Source organism: Phyllostomus discolor, chromosome 6 (assembly GCF_004126475.2).
Source record: "Phyllostomus discolor isolate MPI-MPIP mPhyDis1 chromosome 6, mPhyDis1.pri.v3, whole genome shotgun sequence".
NCBI classification, from domain to species: domain Eukaryota; kingdom Metazoa; phylum Chordata; class Mammalia; order Chiroptera; family Phyllostomidae; genus Phyllostomus; species Phyllostomus discolor.
Genome location: NC_040908.2, coordinates 20,998,180 through 21,014,154, shown reverse-complemented (window position 1 = coordinate 21,014,154; position 15,975 = coordinate 20,998,180). Strand labels below are relative to the sequence as shown.

At 48.1% G+C, this 15,975-nt stretch overlaps 1 protein-coding gene and 1 long non-coding RNA gene across 3 annotated transcripts in view; one reads left to right on the top strand and one right to left on the bottom strand.

Annotated features, from left to right (window-relative positions):
- CRIM1 (cysteine rich transmembrane BMP regulator 1) overlaps nt 1–14,033 on the bottom strand; it is a 180,320-nt gene extending 166,287 nt beyond the window's left edge. Inside the window, exon 1 of one of the 2 annotated variants that reach the window (XM_036027850.1) lies at nt 13,404–14,033. In XM_036027850.1, the coding sequence (XP_035883743.1) occupies nt 13,404–13,746 (343 nt within the window). In that variant the 5' untranslated portion in view covers nt 13,747–14,033. The remainder of the gene's footprint in view (nt 1–13,403) is intronic. The other variant, XM_036027849.1, reaches the window with a different exon arrangement.
- On the top strand, nt 2,255–4,245 carry LOC118501053. Its single transcript, XR_004903620.1, has 2 exons — nt 2,255–3,106; nt 3,673–4,245. It is a non-coding gene; the product is annotated as an uncharacterized LOC118501053 (long non-coding RNA).
- Nucleotides 14,034–15,975: the final 1,942 nt, after the last annotated feature.

Here is a 15,975-nt window from a genome sequence, read left to right as displayed (position 1 = left end):
GAAGTCATCCCCATTTTCTCTCTGTGTGTAGCTCCCGATACCTTCTACTTTTCCATTCTCTCCAGAAACGGTATTGCCCGAGTATTTCCGACGCAAGGGCATATGCATACATATTCACACACAATTTAAAAAATATAATACATGGACCATTCTCAGTGCCAAATGTAGCTGTAATTATATTATTTCTTTTTAGACATGCTTAATGCTATTAAAGCATGTAAGCACTTTATCTCCCTGAAGTTTTCCAGAACTCTGTTGGCAGCGAGTCTTTTTCCTTTTTCCTTCCAGAGCACTGAATACAATTTCCTGAATAAACAGCCAATAAACATGGTTGCTGAGGGCTCACCTTTTCCCAACATAGTCTTTGAAAATCATTTAATCACCTTTCAATAACATCAACAACAACAACAACAAAAAACATGTTGTTTTTTGTTTTGCTTATCTCCTACAGAGGTATTCCATTTCTCACCCGAAATTTCTCCTTTTCCTTTTTGTTATCACATCTGAAATTCCTCTACGAGGCCAAAAACTACATTTAGTGATAACCTACTATAAAAGTCATCCCACGCTGCCTTCAGGATAATCAAACTTTTGTCCCAATCACCAAAAACATGAAGTTAGTAATTTTACTGAACTCTACTTGCCTACATACAGATCTCCCAGTTAACAAGAGAGTTTAAAAGCCAAAGCACTTTAAGTCATTTTCAGTTTGCTGATACACAGAGTAAAGAGTACACTTAATTTGTTTTTCGGCACATCCATAATACAGTGCAAAGTATTTTTTGTGCTGAGCCCTCAGCAGCGACGGAACACATGCATGTAGGCATGCATGAACTCTAGGTCCAAAGGCACAAACTATCTACATCTTGAAAGAAGGAATTAGCACAGCTTTCTATCACTTACACAGTAGCTATACCAGGGGCCTACCTGCTGATGCTACAGATATATTTTACCACCCTAGGCATATCTTTGTAGGCCAGCAAGTCTCCCACACCTTGCAGAGATCCTTGTTTTATGAAGTCTTAGCACTTTCTGATCCAGAGTGTCATATCCCACAGTGTCAAATGAATTTTATATACGGGCAAACACTCCCCTCCAAGCATTTCTACAGAACCCTTCTGCTCGCCTGTTAGCACAGACACCATTTTTGCAAGGGGTCCTCACAGAGAATTTGACGCTTGATGCCAACGCTTAACATCTGGGTTACCGATGGCTGGAGAACTGCGTGCAGCTGTGCTGGGAAGAACGCAGAGGTACATGAAAAGACTGCTGGAAAAGCCAGCCTTTCCAATGGCTTACAGGGCACCTGTGCCCCAGCCCGCACTGGGTCATGGCAGGGAGTCCCCAGGAAAGGAGCGCCAAACCACAGGCAAAGACGTGGGCACGGGAGGTACCCAATGGACCTTCTAGCACTGACTCTGAAGGCAGCGAACACACACTGCACCCACTGGCTGCTTCCAAGAGAGAAGTGTTTGACCCCAGGCAGGCAGACTCTCATTACTGCCCCCGCAGCTTAAGTTCTCAAGCTAATATGCACCAACCAAGCAGGAAGAAAACCAAATAAAGACCTATTGATATACCAAAAGAAAGTAAAGTAAATCTATTTAGGCAAAAGCTCCGGTTAGTAAATGAACACCCATCCCTTCAATGGTTATTTCAGTCGCCACTCCTATTAGCTGTCCAGAAATCTACCCAGGAAGAGAGAGGATAAGGTCCGGAACGGGATACAACTTTTGATATTATCTTAGAGAAGAAAAGAAGGGAAGAGAGTGGCCACAGGACTCTACTAGAAGTGTTTTGTATTAAACAACATGAAATGTCCACCCCGTTCGTAAACTTACAGCAGTTTTCCAAATTGGAGCAAAAACAATCAAAAAGGAAATCTTTAGCAAAAAGTAAAATATTACAGAAAACCAAGCAATTCACATTTCTAGGGACCAGCAGCTTAGGTAATTGAACTGCAAGCAAGAATCATGGAAGAGATCTACATAATAATTAGCTGCTGAGTTTTCTCATGTCACACACTCCCAAATGGAGTATTTAGCATTCAGCAGACTTGTTAGCGAATAAATGCCCAACTGGAATTAACTAGCACCTCATTCTGGAAGGCTGCTCTTGGCAAAAATGTAATATCCACAAGGCAAAGCAATTTGATTGCTGGTGTGCGCCGCGGGCTGTGCTGAGAGTCACATTCTTTAGAATAACCCATATTACATCCAATTCCAGAGCCACAGGTCCACAGCACCCCACTTTGCTCAATGCCCTGCCACTGGGCAATGTGCACAGGAAGGGTGAACTTTCCAGACCCCAAGAGACCACTTTCTAAGCTTCGCTCTTGGCCTGAACTTGAAACACAGTGAAGATCTGCGGTCTCACAAGCACTCCAAAGAGCCTCGCTGGCTTGGTAATGCCGGGAAGGTGTGAGGCAGGGAGGGTAGGGGAGCTGGCCAGGCTGGTGGCAGGTCCTTCTGCAGAGACCCATCATCTCATTCTCCCAATACGAGGCACCCAGGTGTCCCATTCGGCCAGTGCCTCTGCTTTCATGCACTGTTCCTGTTATGTTTCTTTAAATCCAGTCTGCTCCTGCAGGAGACTCCCTGGCAAGTGAAAACAGCAGCAAAGGTAAAAGAATGCTGAGAATTTGGCTGCTGCCTGCAGTATTAGGGGGAACAGCAATTACTCAACCCTCCTAGTGTCAGAGGCAGAAAGGAGCATGTGAATTTCGGCAAGTTTTGGCCTGTCTTTGCTCAAGCTTCTCCCTTTCCTTATCTGTCACCCACCTACCTCAGAGCCGTAATAATTAATGAAGTAAATGAGAAAATGGAGAGAGAGCAAAAGCAGCGGGCCAGCACCGACATAAAAGAGAGGCATACATTCTACCTTGAATCCAGGTTAGGCCAGTTAATAAAGCTTAAAGATTGCCAACACTTAAAAAGATGTCACTAACTTCCCGACAGATAACGATGTTTTGCTGTCCCCACCCCCTCCACTAAAGGTAACTATGGGAGAACTCTTGACCTGTTGCAAGCTCTTCTGTTGACAGCATTTGGCAAAGGATCCAGGAGACACTCACCACCCTCTCCTTCTCTAGCTCTGCAAACACAAGGTAATATTTGTCTCTTGCCCAGCACTCTTTTGTAATAGAAACATAGATCTTATGACCAGAAAGGCCTTACGAGATCTGGTTTAGTTCCCCTACCTTCTTGCAGGTAACTATTTAATGCCCTTTTGACACATTAAGGCAAAGTCAAGTCAAAGGAAGTTGAGGAGGTTTCATTCCAATCCCTAAGGGATGAGGGGGGACCTGGAAGCCATGGCTATTGTTTCTCCTTTATCAAGCCATCCTCAGGTAGCAGAATTTTTGTGATATTCACCTTTCTGAGCAGCCTAAATGCTTCCTGCAACAAGCTAGGATATACACAAATCCATTTATTCTTTTGATTAAAATACAGAATTTGACCCTTCATGTTGTCATAGATAGTGGTAATAAACGTTCCTAAAATTTGTCTGCAACATGACAACTCCATGGTTCTGAAAAAGAAACAGCACACCCAGTCTTTAACCATTCAATAATCCCTCTACTTTGGCTTTCAGAGATAAAACTGTCTGCAATCTATCTCTTTTCCTCACTCAGAATGTAAATGTCATTTACAGTTTTTTTTTTTCCTAAAGCAAAGCTCCAAACTATGGAAAGTGCAAAACAATAGGAAGGTTTTCAAGCTTTGCCTTTGACAAGATGATGAAATGTCCCTCGCGCCCTCTGTGAGGTCCATACCCCCTGTATGGATGGTGGGTGACTCCTCGCTCAGCCCAGGGCTGACGTGGTTTTATACGTACGTACGAACATACTCTCAACACTGTTAAGTCCGGGTCAGGTCAAACTTGCTCAAGGTGGCTTTGCCTCATTCTGGCAGGTCTTTTGGAGTCTTAAAAAAGAGGTATCACAAGTCTCCTATACTGAGATGCCTTTTTGCTTTATCACAGCTGTGAACTGTTTTGCTCGTGGCTTTGGATAAGAAGCTAAATAAGTTACCTCTGATAGACCAGGACTTCATGGGCTCAGGTTTCCTTCTGCCCTGCCAGAAATTCCTTTCTGTTTTGAATCTGAGATGTTTGTTTATGGTTTTTGTTTTGAAATGCTAAACAAGACAGGCATGGTCTCTAGTTACAGCCTACAGTATATCTTTTTTTTTTTAACCTGCTGTAGCCAGAGTGACTGGTTGCTAAAGACTTAGCTAAAATTTCCGGAGTAGAGAAACTCTTCAAATAACCTCCTCAGGAAATTGAAATGTGAAAGGACAACACCTTAAAATATAATTAACACTTAATTTTCTTTTTTAAGTGTTTGTAAGATAAATGTTTCCAGCATACTTCAAACTAGGGTGTTATTTTTCAGTTTGATAGGTATGATAAACATATACTTAAATGAAACCCTGAAATTTGGGAGTTTATCTCATCTTGCTTGTAGGTTTCATGTTACTAAATACCAATCAATTAGTAGAGATACTCATCAGCTTCTGTTATAATAAGATTTGGTTGTCAAGAAGAAAATAACAAAGTTGTCAACCATTGACTCTCTCAGGATTGTATCTTCAGCAAGACCTTTCTCCTTGTTCTGTAACAGCTAATACAAAGCATCTGCCTCCTGAGTACTCCAACCCTATTTACTGGATAAAAAAGCAATACTTCCAGGCATGAGGACAGAATTATAAAGTGGGACCTAAACTACATTAGGAAATAAGGAGACAAGAACGTCAGATATTTTAATTGTAGGTGCTCTTTTCTAGCCTTCCATTGCTGTGCAAAGACTTTCCAGGGGAACCACAATGCAAATCCATAGTTTGGCTGCAGTGTTAGCCTATAGGAAAGATGGATGGAACGCGTGGCACCAAGGTAAGTAACGCATGGACTCTGGGCCAGCCCCCACCTCCTGCTCACTCCCAAGCCTGACCTTGCCTTTGAGCCAGCCGGGCCTGTGCCGTTTCCTTCCGTAACCCCAGCCATCCCAATCTGGCCTGGGCGATACCCCTGGGATCTCCAGTATCTCCAGTGACGTCCGGAAACTCACAGCAAACTTTTAACAAAAGGAAATTTCATTCACTTTCATGAAACCATATGCCATCAACATTAAGATATGTCACTTTTTAAAAAATACTAATTTGCAATAGCTCTTTGGAAGTAAAGGAGTCAAACCGCAAAATCAAGCAAATGTCCACACTGCGCTGGAACCCCAGGGGGCTGGGAAGCACAGTCATCCCAGGCCAGACCACCGAATGTTCTCTCGGTCCAGAAACCTGGGCGCACAGCCCCTTGTCCTCAGCACTTCACGGGCCTGTTTTCTCTGACAAGCACCTGAGGCCACATTTCTGCAGCTGAGTCCTCTGTGGAGGAAGTGTGTGTGTCCACAAAACAGATATTTTTCTTATTTATTTTTAATTTTTATTGTATTTTTTCATTACATTTAGTCCCCTTTGCCTCCCTCCCCCCAGCAATCACCACACTGTTGTCCATGTCCATGAGTCCTTTTTCCATTTTGCTCCATCCCTCCCCCTCTAACCTCCCCCCACCCCCGACCAGCTGTCATCCTGCTCTCCATCTATGAGTCTGTCCCCACTGTCCTTGTTGGTTCAGTTTGTTCACTAGATTCCACATATGAGTGAGATCATGTAGTATCTGTCTCTCTGACTGGCTTATTTCACTTAACATAATATTCTCTAGGTCCGTAAGTTAAATTAAGAAAAAACCAAACTTACAGAAAGAAAAAGCTAACACAGAAGGAGAAAGAATGGAAAACAGAATGGAAATTAAAATATTAATCTTTTCAAAATCTATTTGGTAGCAAGACTACTGGCTGTTATACACACGTATATAATATATGTAACACATATATGTATTAATTCCCTCCTATCCTCACCACAGTACTTACTGGATAGAAAGCCATTAAAATTCCGTTTTCACGGATGAGGAGCCCGAAGCCCCAGCGACTAAGCAGGCTGGATGTTCCCGGCTAAAGCAGCGACAGGGCTGAGATCTGGACAGAGGTTTATCTGGCCCCCCAAGGCCTAGCTCCTATTTTCTAAAACCCTCAGACGGAGGGAGAAAAGGAAACATCCTTGGGGCTTACTTGGTGCTACACCCCCCACCAACTCTTCCTCATGGTCAGAGTCAGGGTTAGGACCCCCTTAGCTCTCCGGAGAGGCCCAGCACTTATCTCCCGGGCTCAGCTGTAGCTGCCTTGGCCTGTAATTAACTGTCTCCACTGACTACTATCACTCCACGGCCTCTGTGGAGGCAGGGCCCCTGTCTTATTCATTTTGGTTGAGAAATAATTATCATAATAATAGGTGTTACTATAGGCCACACTTGGTGCCACATGCTCTACTGGTACCAGCCAGCTTTTTGCCACAGAGAAGTGTGGCCCCTGGGTCAGCAGCACTGACCTCACCTGGGAGTTTAGTAAAAATGCAGAAGCTCAGACCTGCCTCAGCCCTCCTGAATCAGAACCTGCCTGTTTAATAAGATCCCCAGGTGATCTGTATGCACATTAAAATTTTAAGAGCACAGTCTGTTTCTCATTTTATCCTTCCTGCAAACATAGGTGGTAGCTGTCACTATGAACAGATAGGGAAACTCGGGCTCAGAGAAGTGGTATCGCCACCATGTTGCACCCAAAACAAGACCCCGTAGTAGCTGCTCAGTAAATATGTGTGAGTGGAAGGGTGGCAGGGGAACGGGGAGGGCTAGAAAGTAAACCAAGCAATGGGCTGGTTAGGTGTCTGACCTCTGGTTTTGCCTAGTTTGTACCAACTGCAGTGACAGGTGGGAGTGGGGCCCCAGGCAAGACAAGCTGTTTCCACAGCTCGAGCCAGGCCAAATCCTGTGGTCACCGTCAATGTGAGCGCTCCAAGAGCTAGCAGCCAAGTTCTCCGGCATGTCATGTGCAGGAAAACGTACGTCACTGGTTATGGCAAGTTTCGGTGCCCCCTCTTTCTCAAATAAAATATTAGCCCACAGATAAATGGTTATACGTTTACAATGTCTACAAGTTAATGAAGAAAATTTCAGATCTCTCTTTCTTTACTTTCACCCAAAATATACCAACTTGGTAGGAACTATTTAGACCAAGTCTAACAAATGGGCTTCAGGAGGAAAAGGAACAGATAACTTCAGAGGCTTTTAAACAAGCCTTTTAACTCGATGCACTTATGGTGTTGGGAGGAGGGATGCGAACTCAGTAATAATTCGCTCCCTTCCTGAGAATCCAAACTCCTTCACTACTGATGATCGGTTACTCAGGTCAATGAGGATGAAGCAGAACAAGACAATCAGCCTGTATCAGTTGTGTCACTTATATGATTAGTAGCTTTGCTGTTACTGTCTACTCCAGTCATTCTTCTAAGTGCCTCATAGGGACTCATTCACTGAGCCTTACAGGCATCCATTATTAGCCCACTCCACAGATGAGAAAACCGAGATGCACGGAGAAGCACAGTGCCGATTTGAGCCCCGTGTTTCACACTGGCAATTAATCAGGGGAAGGGAGTTAAGGGAGTGAAACCTGTTCATTTTGTAACAGATGAAAAAGGGATCTTTTTGGATGTTTTTCTAATGTGGGCCCCAAATGAACACTTGCTAGTGTTCACCTTGAGGGCTTTCTTAACTTGAAAAGTATATTCAACCATTCCTCTGTCCATAAGGCACAAGAGGCCCTGTCTAAGCACAGAGGTTTTCCGTGACTTGACCAGGCTAATTGGCTGGGCCCAGAGGCAGAGAGTGGGTGAAATACGGAGATGCCAATAAAGGGACACCTCCCAGTTCACTGCCCACGCTCATCTGCCTGGTGGGACAAGCCAGAACAAAGAGAAAATCACTCTCAAAAGGCAGCTTGCCACTTTGAACCACAGCTAGTAAAGTGTTAAGAATGCAGCCTCATTCTCAGATGTTGGGAAACACTGTTTTGTATTGCACAGGCTCTAAGGAGAGTGGGTAGGGACCCCTCCCCCACCCAAAAGAGCGCATACTCATACTCTCTCTCACACGCAGTGCAAATCTGAATTCTCCCTTTCAGCTTTGCCACCAGAGGATGAGAAGATCATCTCAGATCCTGTGATTCCTAGAACAAATTTTAACCACATATTTCACTCACCAACTAATCACATGCAGACTGGCAGAATCCCTTCTGCTTGGCTTGAACGTACATCATCGTGTGGACTTAAGTCTTTACTGCCTTATTCTTTATCTCGATTAAAAGAGTGTAAAGGGTGCAGAACTCACCCTAGAGGCCCCCAGGCTCTGCCCCCACCGCTCCCCAGCCCCAGCGGAAAGCCCTGTACAGAGCGGAAGATCAATGAATGAGTGACTGATTTCTATGCGAAGACAAGTCAGATCTCTGAAAATTCAGCTGTGGAGAATTCAATCTCTGAGAAGAAAAGCTTTTAGTTTGTTATTCATGCACGCTTGGCTAGTCCGCTGTTTCTTCCTCAAATAATTAATTGAGCTTTACTGGGGCGTCTCCACGATCCTGATACTGCACGGGCCGTACGGAACGCAGAGTTACAGGAACCTGCCTCACCAAACCTATTTACCTTCCACTCACTTCACCACCTCCTATCTTGATGGCATTTACACGCTAAGGAGTTACGCCATCTCTCATGTTCGCGCTATAGCCTGAAAGATGTTAAACACAACCACCTTTTTCAGGAATTTCACGATTAATGTCTGGAATGTGTTTTGGATTACTCTTCAAAGGATGACATAGTTGCCCTAAGACGAATTCAATATTTTCCCCTTCTCCCATTTGTCATTCTTTAGTCCTCCTACTCCATTGCCTTTTTAGGGTCATCTGTTTTAGCCATTTTCCCCAACTTCATAATGCCTGCCTCCTGCATCCCCAAGCTGCTCCCGAGTTCGTCCAGATCATTACACACTAATCAAGCCCCACAAAACACAGACACCTGCACCAAATCATTAAGCCCCTCCTACAGGTGGATATCATGCCCATCGTTAAGCAGAGCTCTGAATCATTTTCTTCATAAATTAACCTATCTGTTCCCAGCTGCACTGCCAACATATGGCCTGTAGACTGCCCTGGTCACTGATAAAGATATGTTAATGGCTGCAAATGTCTCCAGACTTGCTATTTTTTGACTTTCTGGGCTTATGCAATTCCTTTGCCAAGTGTTTTATGTGACTGGACTCCTCAATACCAGTGAGGATTCTGTGAGCTCGACAGTCAAAGTGAAGGTCAGAAAGTCCTGTCATTTGTATATGTGCAGTGAATAGTCTCTCCGAGTTTTGTCAATATTTACTTTCAGGAAGAACTAATTATTTCCTTGTTTATTTGCATTGGATTCTCTTCCCATACCCTATTAATATATTTTTATGGGCCCTCTGCTTGCTTCTCTCTCTGGCATGGAAAAGCTCACTCAACCTAAAGACTTTGAGGTAGAAAATGAAACCTATTACTCAATAAATGTCTTGCAGTGATTAGAAGACAAGCTATAATCTTCCAATGGCAACAGTATCAGAAAACCACATTCTGTTCTGTGTGAGTACCCAGAACATTTCCTTGATTTTACTTACTGCCCTATGAAAGAAACAAAAGTGGGGAGAAGGAAAGTTTAAAATACCTGGGGAAATAAAAGGAGGACTGTGTCTTGAAAGGGGCAGTTTTTAGAGGGCTGTAGTGCCAACACAGATGCTCCATGAAGATGATGCCACTGAGGAAACGATCCCCGGGAAGAAAGTTGGTGCTTATCTGCAACAAGGATCACCTGGATCGAATACAACCAAGTCCTCAGGGCTGAGCCACTCAGTAGTGTGTCCACCAGCTTCCAAGTCACTCTGTGCTCACGCAGTCGACCTCCTGCCATCACCTGCCCTTTGGTACTTAAAGAGAGAAGACTTATCATACTGCCTTGCACCTTGGCCCCACCCCTCACCGAAGCGCAAGCACTAGGCCACTTTAGGAGGAAAAAAAAAAAGGTCCTCACCCCCTTATCTCAAAATATAACCCCCACCGTCCAATCAAAATGTCCCTCCTTGGAAAACCCCACTTCAGTCATTTTTTAACGCTCTGTCTTTGATCTCCTGAAGAGGTCTCCCGTCCGGTGTCCTTCTCCAGAGTTCAGAATCCAAACTTGTTTCTCTGGCTTTTAGGCGATTTACCTGGAGGCAGGCAGCCAAGCCGAGAAACAGGCCACGTGGGATACTGCCAAAGGCACAGGAAGACTCACCAGGTGACCTGAAATGGGGCAGGGACCTGTGTCCTCCCAAGGCCCGGCACACACTTTTTAGACTGCAACTCATGTTTTAAAGTGCATTCGCCAAAATCTTAAAAAAAAAAAAAAAAAAGAATAATCAGAATGTACTTAATGACAATCTGAGCGGTGCCTAAAAGAAGTTCCAGTGTACGTATCACGGGATTCACAGGACCCGGCTCTTCACACTATTTAACCTTTCAGAACATATTTTTTTCTTCGGTATTCTTTCTGTGGAGAGGCCTGTTCAGCCATTTACCCAATGCACGTTTATTGAGAGCCTACTACGGGCCGGCATGCCTTAACAACCTGAGGCAGTGAGTGAACCCCAAGTTGGAAAGGGTCCATTTCTGCCCTAATTGATCTAACTCACTTTGTGAACTAGGTTTAAAAAACATGATTTCCCTCCATCCACCACCCCCCACAAACTGCAGCATGGGAAGCAACACAAATAAAAATCAGTGCAAGTTGGCAAACAGAGCAATGTGATTGTATTTAAATTATGTCATCGAAAGCAGGTAGGTTAGTCATATTATTTCCATACCATGCACTATGTTTTCTCAGTGGAGTCAATTAAAGCTTTTCAAAAGAGTTTTCATTAACAGATACAACCAGTAGGGGTCATTTTAGTGCAAAAATTGCAGCAAAAGAGACTTCAACATGAACAAAATGTATCAATTCCTATTCATGTTTGTTGTGATGGTCATGTTTCAGTGCATGACTCTCAGGGGGAAAAAAAAAACTGAAACTGAGGGAAACACTGGCCATTGAGAAATTTCTTCCAAAGTAACAGGAAAACAAAACAGAAAGTCAGCACCTCCTAGATAATTACTGACATGTACAGATTCCCCTAATTCTTAAAAAGAAGGAAAAAGGTGACTCACTTAAGCTATGTCTTTCATATATCTTGTAGTAACGTGGAAATATGGACATTTTAGGCACACTTTTGAAAATATCTAAACCCAACCATTATATCATCCCAGGTAACATGGTCCTTCTAACTCTGGCTTCATGGGTTCAGAATGTGACTTACTGCTGCTTTTAGAATGAAAAAATAAGAATAAAATAAAAGTGCCCTGGGCATTCAATTTCGGTAGTGGAAGACAGGCCTGCTAAATGAAAAGTGTTGCTAGAGAACACGAATTCAGATACAATCAGGGCAACAAACATTTCCTGGCCTTTTCAAGGCTAATACCAAGTGCATGGGGTGTTACCAGAAGAAAGGAAGCTGTGAGGAATCGCATCACTTCGGAGGAATGAGAGGCTCACCGACACACTGCCAAAATCACTGTAGACCCTGGCACGGGTCTGTTGCTGCTAAAACACTTGATTCTTGGGACTGCTTCCTGGGCTCCACGTTTCCTTCACCAGGAATATATCACGAAGAAAGAAAACCAGGGTTACAATCTTGAGAACCTTCTCCCAGCACAGCAGTTTCCACTACATTTAACCCTGTTTCACGTTGCTTGTTCTTTGTAGATTTAGGGGGGAGGTTGGCTTCAGTAACTTGTAACAAGTGGCAGGGTCCAAAGGTGCATCTTTTAGCCTAAATCCTACATTGTATCAAAACTTAATCTCCTGGATGGTTCTCCTGATGTGATACATCAAAACGTTATAAAATGGGACTTAACACCAGGTGAGAGGCATTTGTATTTCAGGCACATGAACTCTTCGAACCCAGTGTCCCAGGGGTGCAGCGCATGTCCCTTCTGAGGAGTGTTCCCTCTGTTCATTACCGCCCACCAGGACGCCCTCTGGGGGTTTTCCTGTCCGAACTCAAAAATCCGCAGGTATGAATAAATATGCATGTTGTGTATTTAAAGAAAACTGCAGAATTCAAGCCTTTTAGCAGACCCATCAGATCCCTAGGGCTGCTACCCTCTTTCCACTCTGCCAGCACAATACACCGTACACACTTAAGGATGCTCCGGAATAAACCCTCCTTTTCCTAGGCGCTGGCTGTGAGTAGTAAGGAAGGGACAAGGTGCCGAGGGTGCCTGTCCGTCTTCCTCGCCGCTACCCGCGAGGTGAGGCTGCTGCTGCTCCTCCGCTCAGGCACTAGGGTGCCCCGGAACAGCATCCTCCCAACGTCAGCCCCAGCCGCGATCCCGCGTCTAACTGGTGCCCGCGAGTCCTGCCCATTCGCCAAATAAAAATAACTCACGGCCTCTGCCCAGACCCCACATCAGACCAGGCACGCCGGGGCCGAGGCAGGAGGGCCGGGTGCAAGGCCAACAACACCCTTTCACAGGGGTTCTTCCAGAGCGGGGAGGCTCCACTAATCTAATCTCTTCCTCCTCCCATCCGTCTTGGCACCGCGGTGCACGCAGTTTAGGGAAGAACCCAGCAGAACCACCCTCGCTGTCAAACAAACCAAAAGCAGCAGCAGCAGCAGCAGCAACGCGACTGGAAACACGCGGATATCTGATCCCCAAAAGCAGCCACTAGTAGAAACAACTTTTCACTCCCAGGTGCAAACCCCTCCCCCCTTCATTCAGGAGAGGAAGCCTTTGACCGTTTTCAATAGGGAAATAAATGAGTAACCACCGCATGTAACTTCTCCTGGGCTGACACACGCTGGAGCCGCAATTGATTTATAAGCCGAGGAGGAAGGGGGTGAAGGAAGAAAACAAGGAAAAAATAATAAAAGAGTCACAGGGAGTAAGCTGGAGACACGTCTCCGCCGCCGACACAGGATTTCGCGGTCGGTGTGCGGCACTCGGTTCCTCACTGCGCCAGCGTGGGGAGGGCGGCAGGGGTCGGATTCCCCCGGGGGGCTCGCGAGGGCACCGCGGCGCCCCCCGCCCGTGGCGCCCCCACCTCGGGGCGTAGGGCCGGGCCACCCGACCCAGCTCAAGGCCGAATGGCCACACGCGTGCGAGTCTGTCTGCGGCCGGGGGCGATCCCCCAACTTGCCTGCCTCCACCCACGAAATCCAACCTCGCCCGCGGCGGGCCAGGCGTGGGGGTGGGGGGGAGGCCGTGAGCGGGAAAGGAGGGACGCTGGGGGCTCCCTCCCGGGGTCGGGGGCCTCCCCTTCCCCTGCGGAATCCTCTCTTCTCGGGAAAGTCTCGGCCAAACTTTGTTCAGCGCTAGAGGATGGCGCGGGCCAGGTAGGAGGGGGGTCCGCCACGGGAGGCCGTACCTTCGCAAACGCCCACTTCGTACTCGGTGATGGAGTCGCCATTGAGGGGAGGGCGGATGACACAGCGCAGCCCCCGGTCGCAGGCTCCGTGGAGCCCGTAGGCGCCGCCGCAGCTCTCGTTCCTCTGGCGGGCGCACATGTAGCAGCAGCCGCAGACGCCCTGCACGATGCTCCCGGGGCAGTTCCTGGGCTCCTCGCACTTGGACTCGTCGCAGGGCAGGCAGACCAGCGCCCAGGTGCCCGAGCCAGCCAGCAGCAGCAGCAGCGGCGGCAGCACCCCCAGCAGCCCGACCAGGAGGTGCCCGCAGCCGGCCAGCCCCCTGCCCCCCGTCACCAAGTACATCCTCTTGCGCCGCCGCCGCCTCCTCCTCGCAGCCGGGCCGGGAGCGCGGCGGGCGCCCTCCCCTGAGTGGGGCACACGCGCCGCCGCAGCACCCGCAGCCCGCGGTCTTCGCCGCCCCCTTCGGGGCCCCCGGGGCGCGCCTCCCCTAGCGGGGCGAGGCCCCCGCCCCCCGTGCGGGCCGCGCGGACCCCGAGCCCACGAGCGTTGGCGCCAGCGGTAGCTTCCCCCCCTCCTCCTCCCGGGAGGGAGGGGAAAAAAGAAAAAAAGTTTCCTCCCGGCAGCTCCGGTTCAACCCAAACTTCTGGCGGCGGCGGCGGCGGCTGCGCTTCGCTCCAGCCCGGGTTCGCCGCGCCGCCTCCCTCTGCTTCTCCGCGGCCGCGGCGCAGCCTCCGGGCCGGTCCCCGCCTCCCGAGCTGCCGAGTGGGCGCGGTGGAGCAGAGAAGGTCCGCTGTGTGAGCGCCGCGCGCCCCGCTCGACTCCTGCGCTGCTCCTCCCGGCGCTTGTTTATGGCTGGAGCCTCCGCCGCCCGGGCTGCGCCCTCCCCCATTCCTACCTCATCCCCCCCCAGCCCTCGCCCCCCCGCGCCGCGCGCCGCTCATTGGCTGCCCCCCCACCCCTCCCGGCCCGGCCGGCCCCCTCCTCCTCCTCCCGCCCCCTTCCCCGGCGGCCCGGCCCTTCCTCCCGAGCAAACCTCCTCCTCCTCCTCCCCCTCCTCCTCCCGGAGCCCGGAGCTCCGAGCCGGCCCTGCGGCCGAGCCTTTGCGCGCCTCTTCCCGCGGGCGCGCTGCGGCTCAGGCTTTGGGGCGCTCGCGGCGAGCAGCGAGAGTCGCGGCGTCCCGAGCGCCCGCCGGCACCCTGCCCACCGTGGCCTGCCTGGGAGCCCCGAGGGCGAGACCTCCGGAGCCAGTTCTGAGTTCGGACAGCGACAAGGTCCCCAGAAGCTCGGGGCCGAGGGTATTGCTGCAGCCTGGGCTGGGGCACCCTCCGGACCGAAGCCCGGGAAAGGGAAGCAAACGCGTGGAACATTCGCTAACTGGAGGAGAATCCATCTTCCACTCGAGCTGGGAAGAGACTTTGTAAAAGATATTATGTAATGGAGTCTCGGGAAGCTCGAGGCGCCTCCAGCGAAGCTGCTGGTGAATTAATTAAGTGCTTTAAACGGTCTCGATAAATATACCACGGGGGGGTGGGGGGGACTCTTGGGGGCTGCTGTGGCTTGAGTTGAATCTTAACTGTCCACGTTCGGCATGTTTTGTCGCCGCGCTCTGCGCCGAGGTGCTGTATTATGGGAGGGGGTGAATGGAAAGTAACAGAGCTGAATTTTTCTCCCCTGAGTAAGGCCAAAGGCTGGATTATCACACGTCTTGACGTGACTAGACCCGTGTATCTCTGGCACCGTTAAGGTCATCTGACAGCGTCCTTTTCTTCCCTAAACTCACGGACAAAAATGGTGGGTTTTGTTTTTTTGTTCATTTATTGTGAATCTATCAATAAAGACGACGTTTGCCTAGTATTCTTTATGATAAACCAGTTTTTTTTTTTAAAAAAAAAAAAGAAAGAAAAGCAAGAGAAGTGATGCAAAATGCTTCCGGTGGCATCGTTTGTCTTCTGGAGCTGCCAGAAAAGTGTCTCCAGATGAGGGACTGTCGTGGCCCACCATGCATTCACAGGATGAGTACCGGAGTCGGTAAAATTAGTGAATTAACAAAAATGACTTGGATCCGTGTGGAAAAAAACAAACAATCGGGTCCTGTGGCAGGTGTGAGGTGGGCCTGGCCAGCAGACCTTCTGACCCACAGTGATCTGGCTGCAGGAAGGTTGGCAGCCAAATGGATCCTGAAAATCATGACTAATGAACCAAAGTTAAAAGCACGGCAGTGTGAGGAGAAAGGAAACAAAGATGCCTTTGAAATCCTCTGTTTGCGGAACAAATTTATACTTATTATAAATATTTTGGTTTAGCCACTCTAATCCTGAACAGAAAAGCCAAAGAAACCAGTGGAATATTCCCCAGTCTCTGGCATCAGAAAACCAAACACTTCTACAGTCATCTGCCTTTGTCCCTCGGAAGGGAAGAGGCTCCTTAACCATCACTGATTATCAGAGGGTTGTAGAAAAGATGTTCAGCAGTGGAGAGGGGGGATGAGCACCCTATTTCCTAGAAGGTAAACCTTTCTGGAGGGGCTGGGATGACTCATTTCCAAGGACGTTGTAGACGCAATGCCTGCAA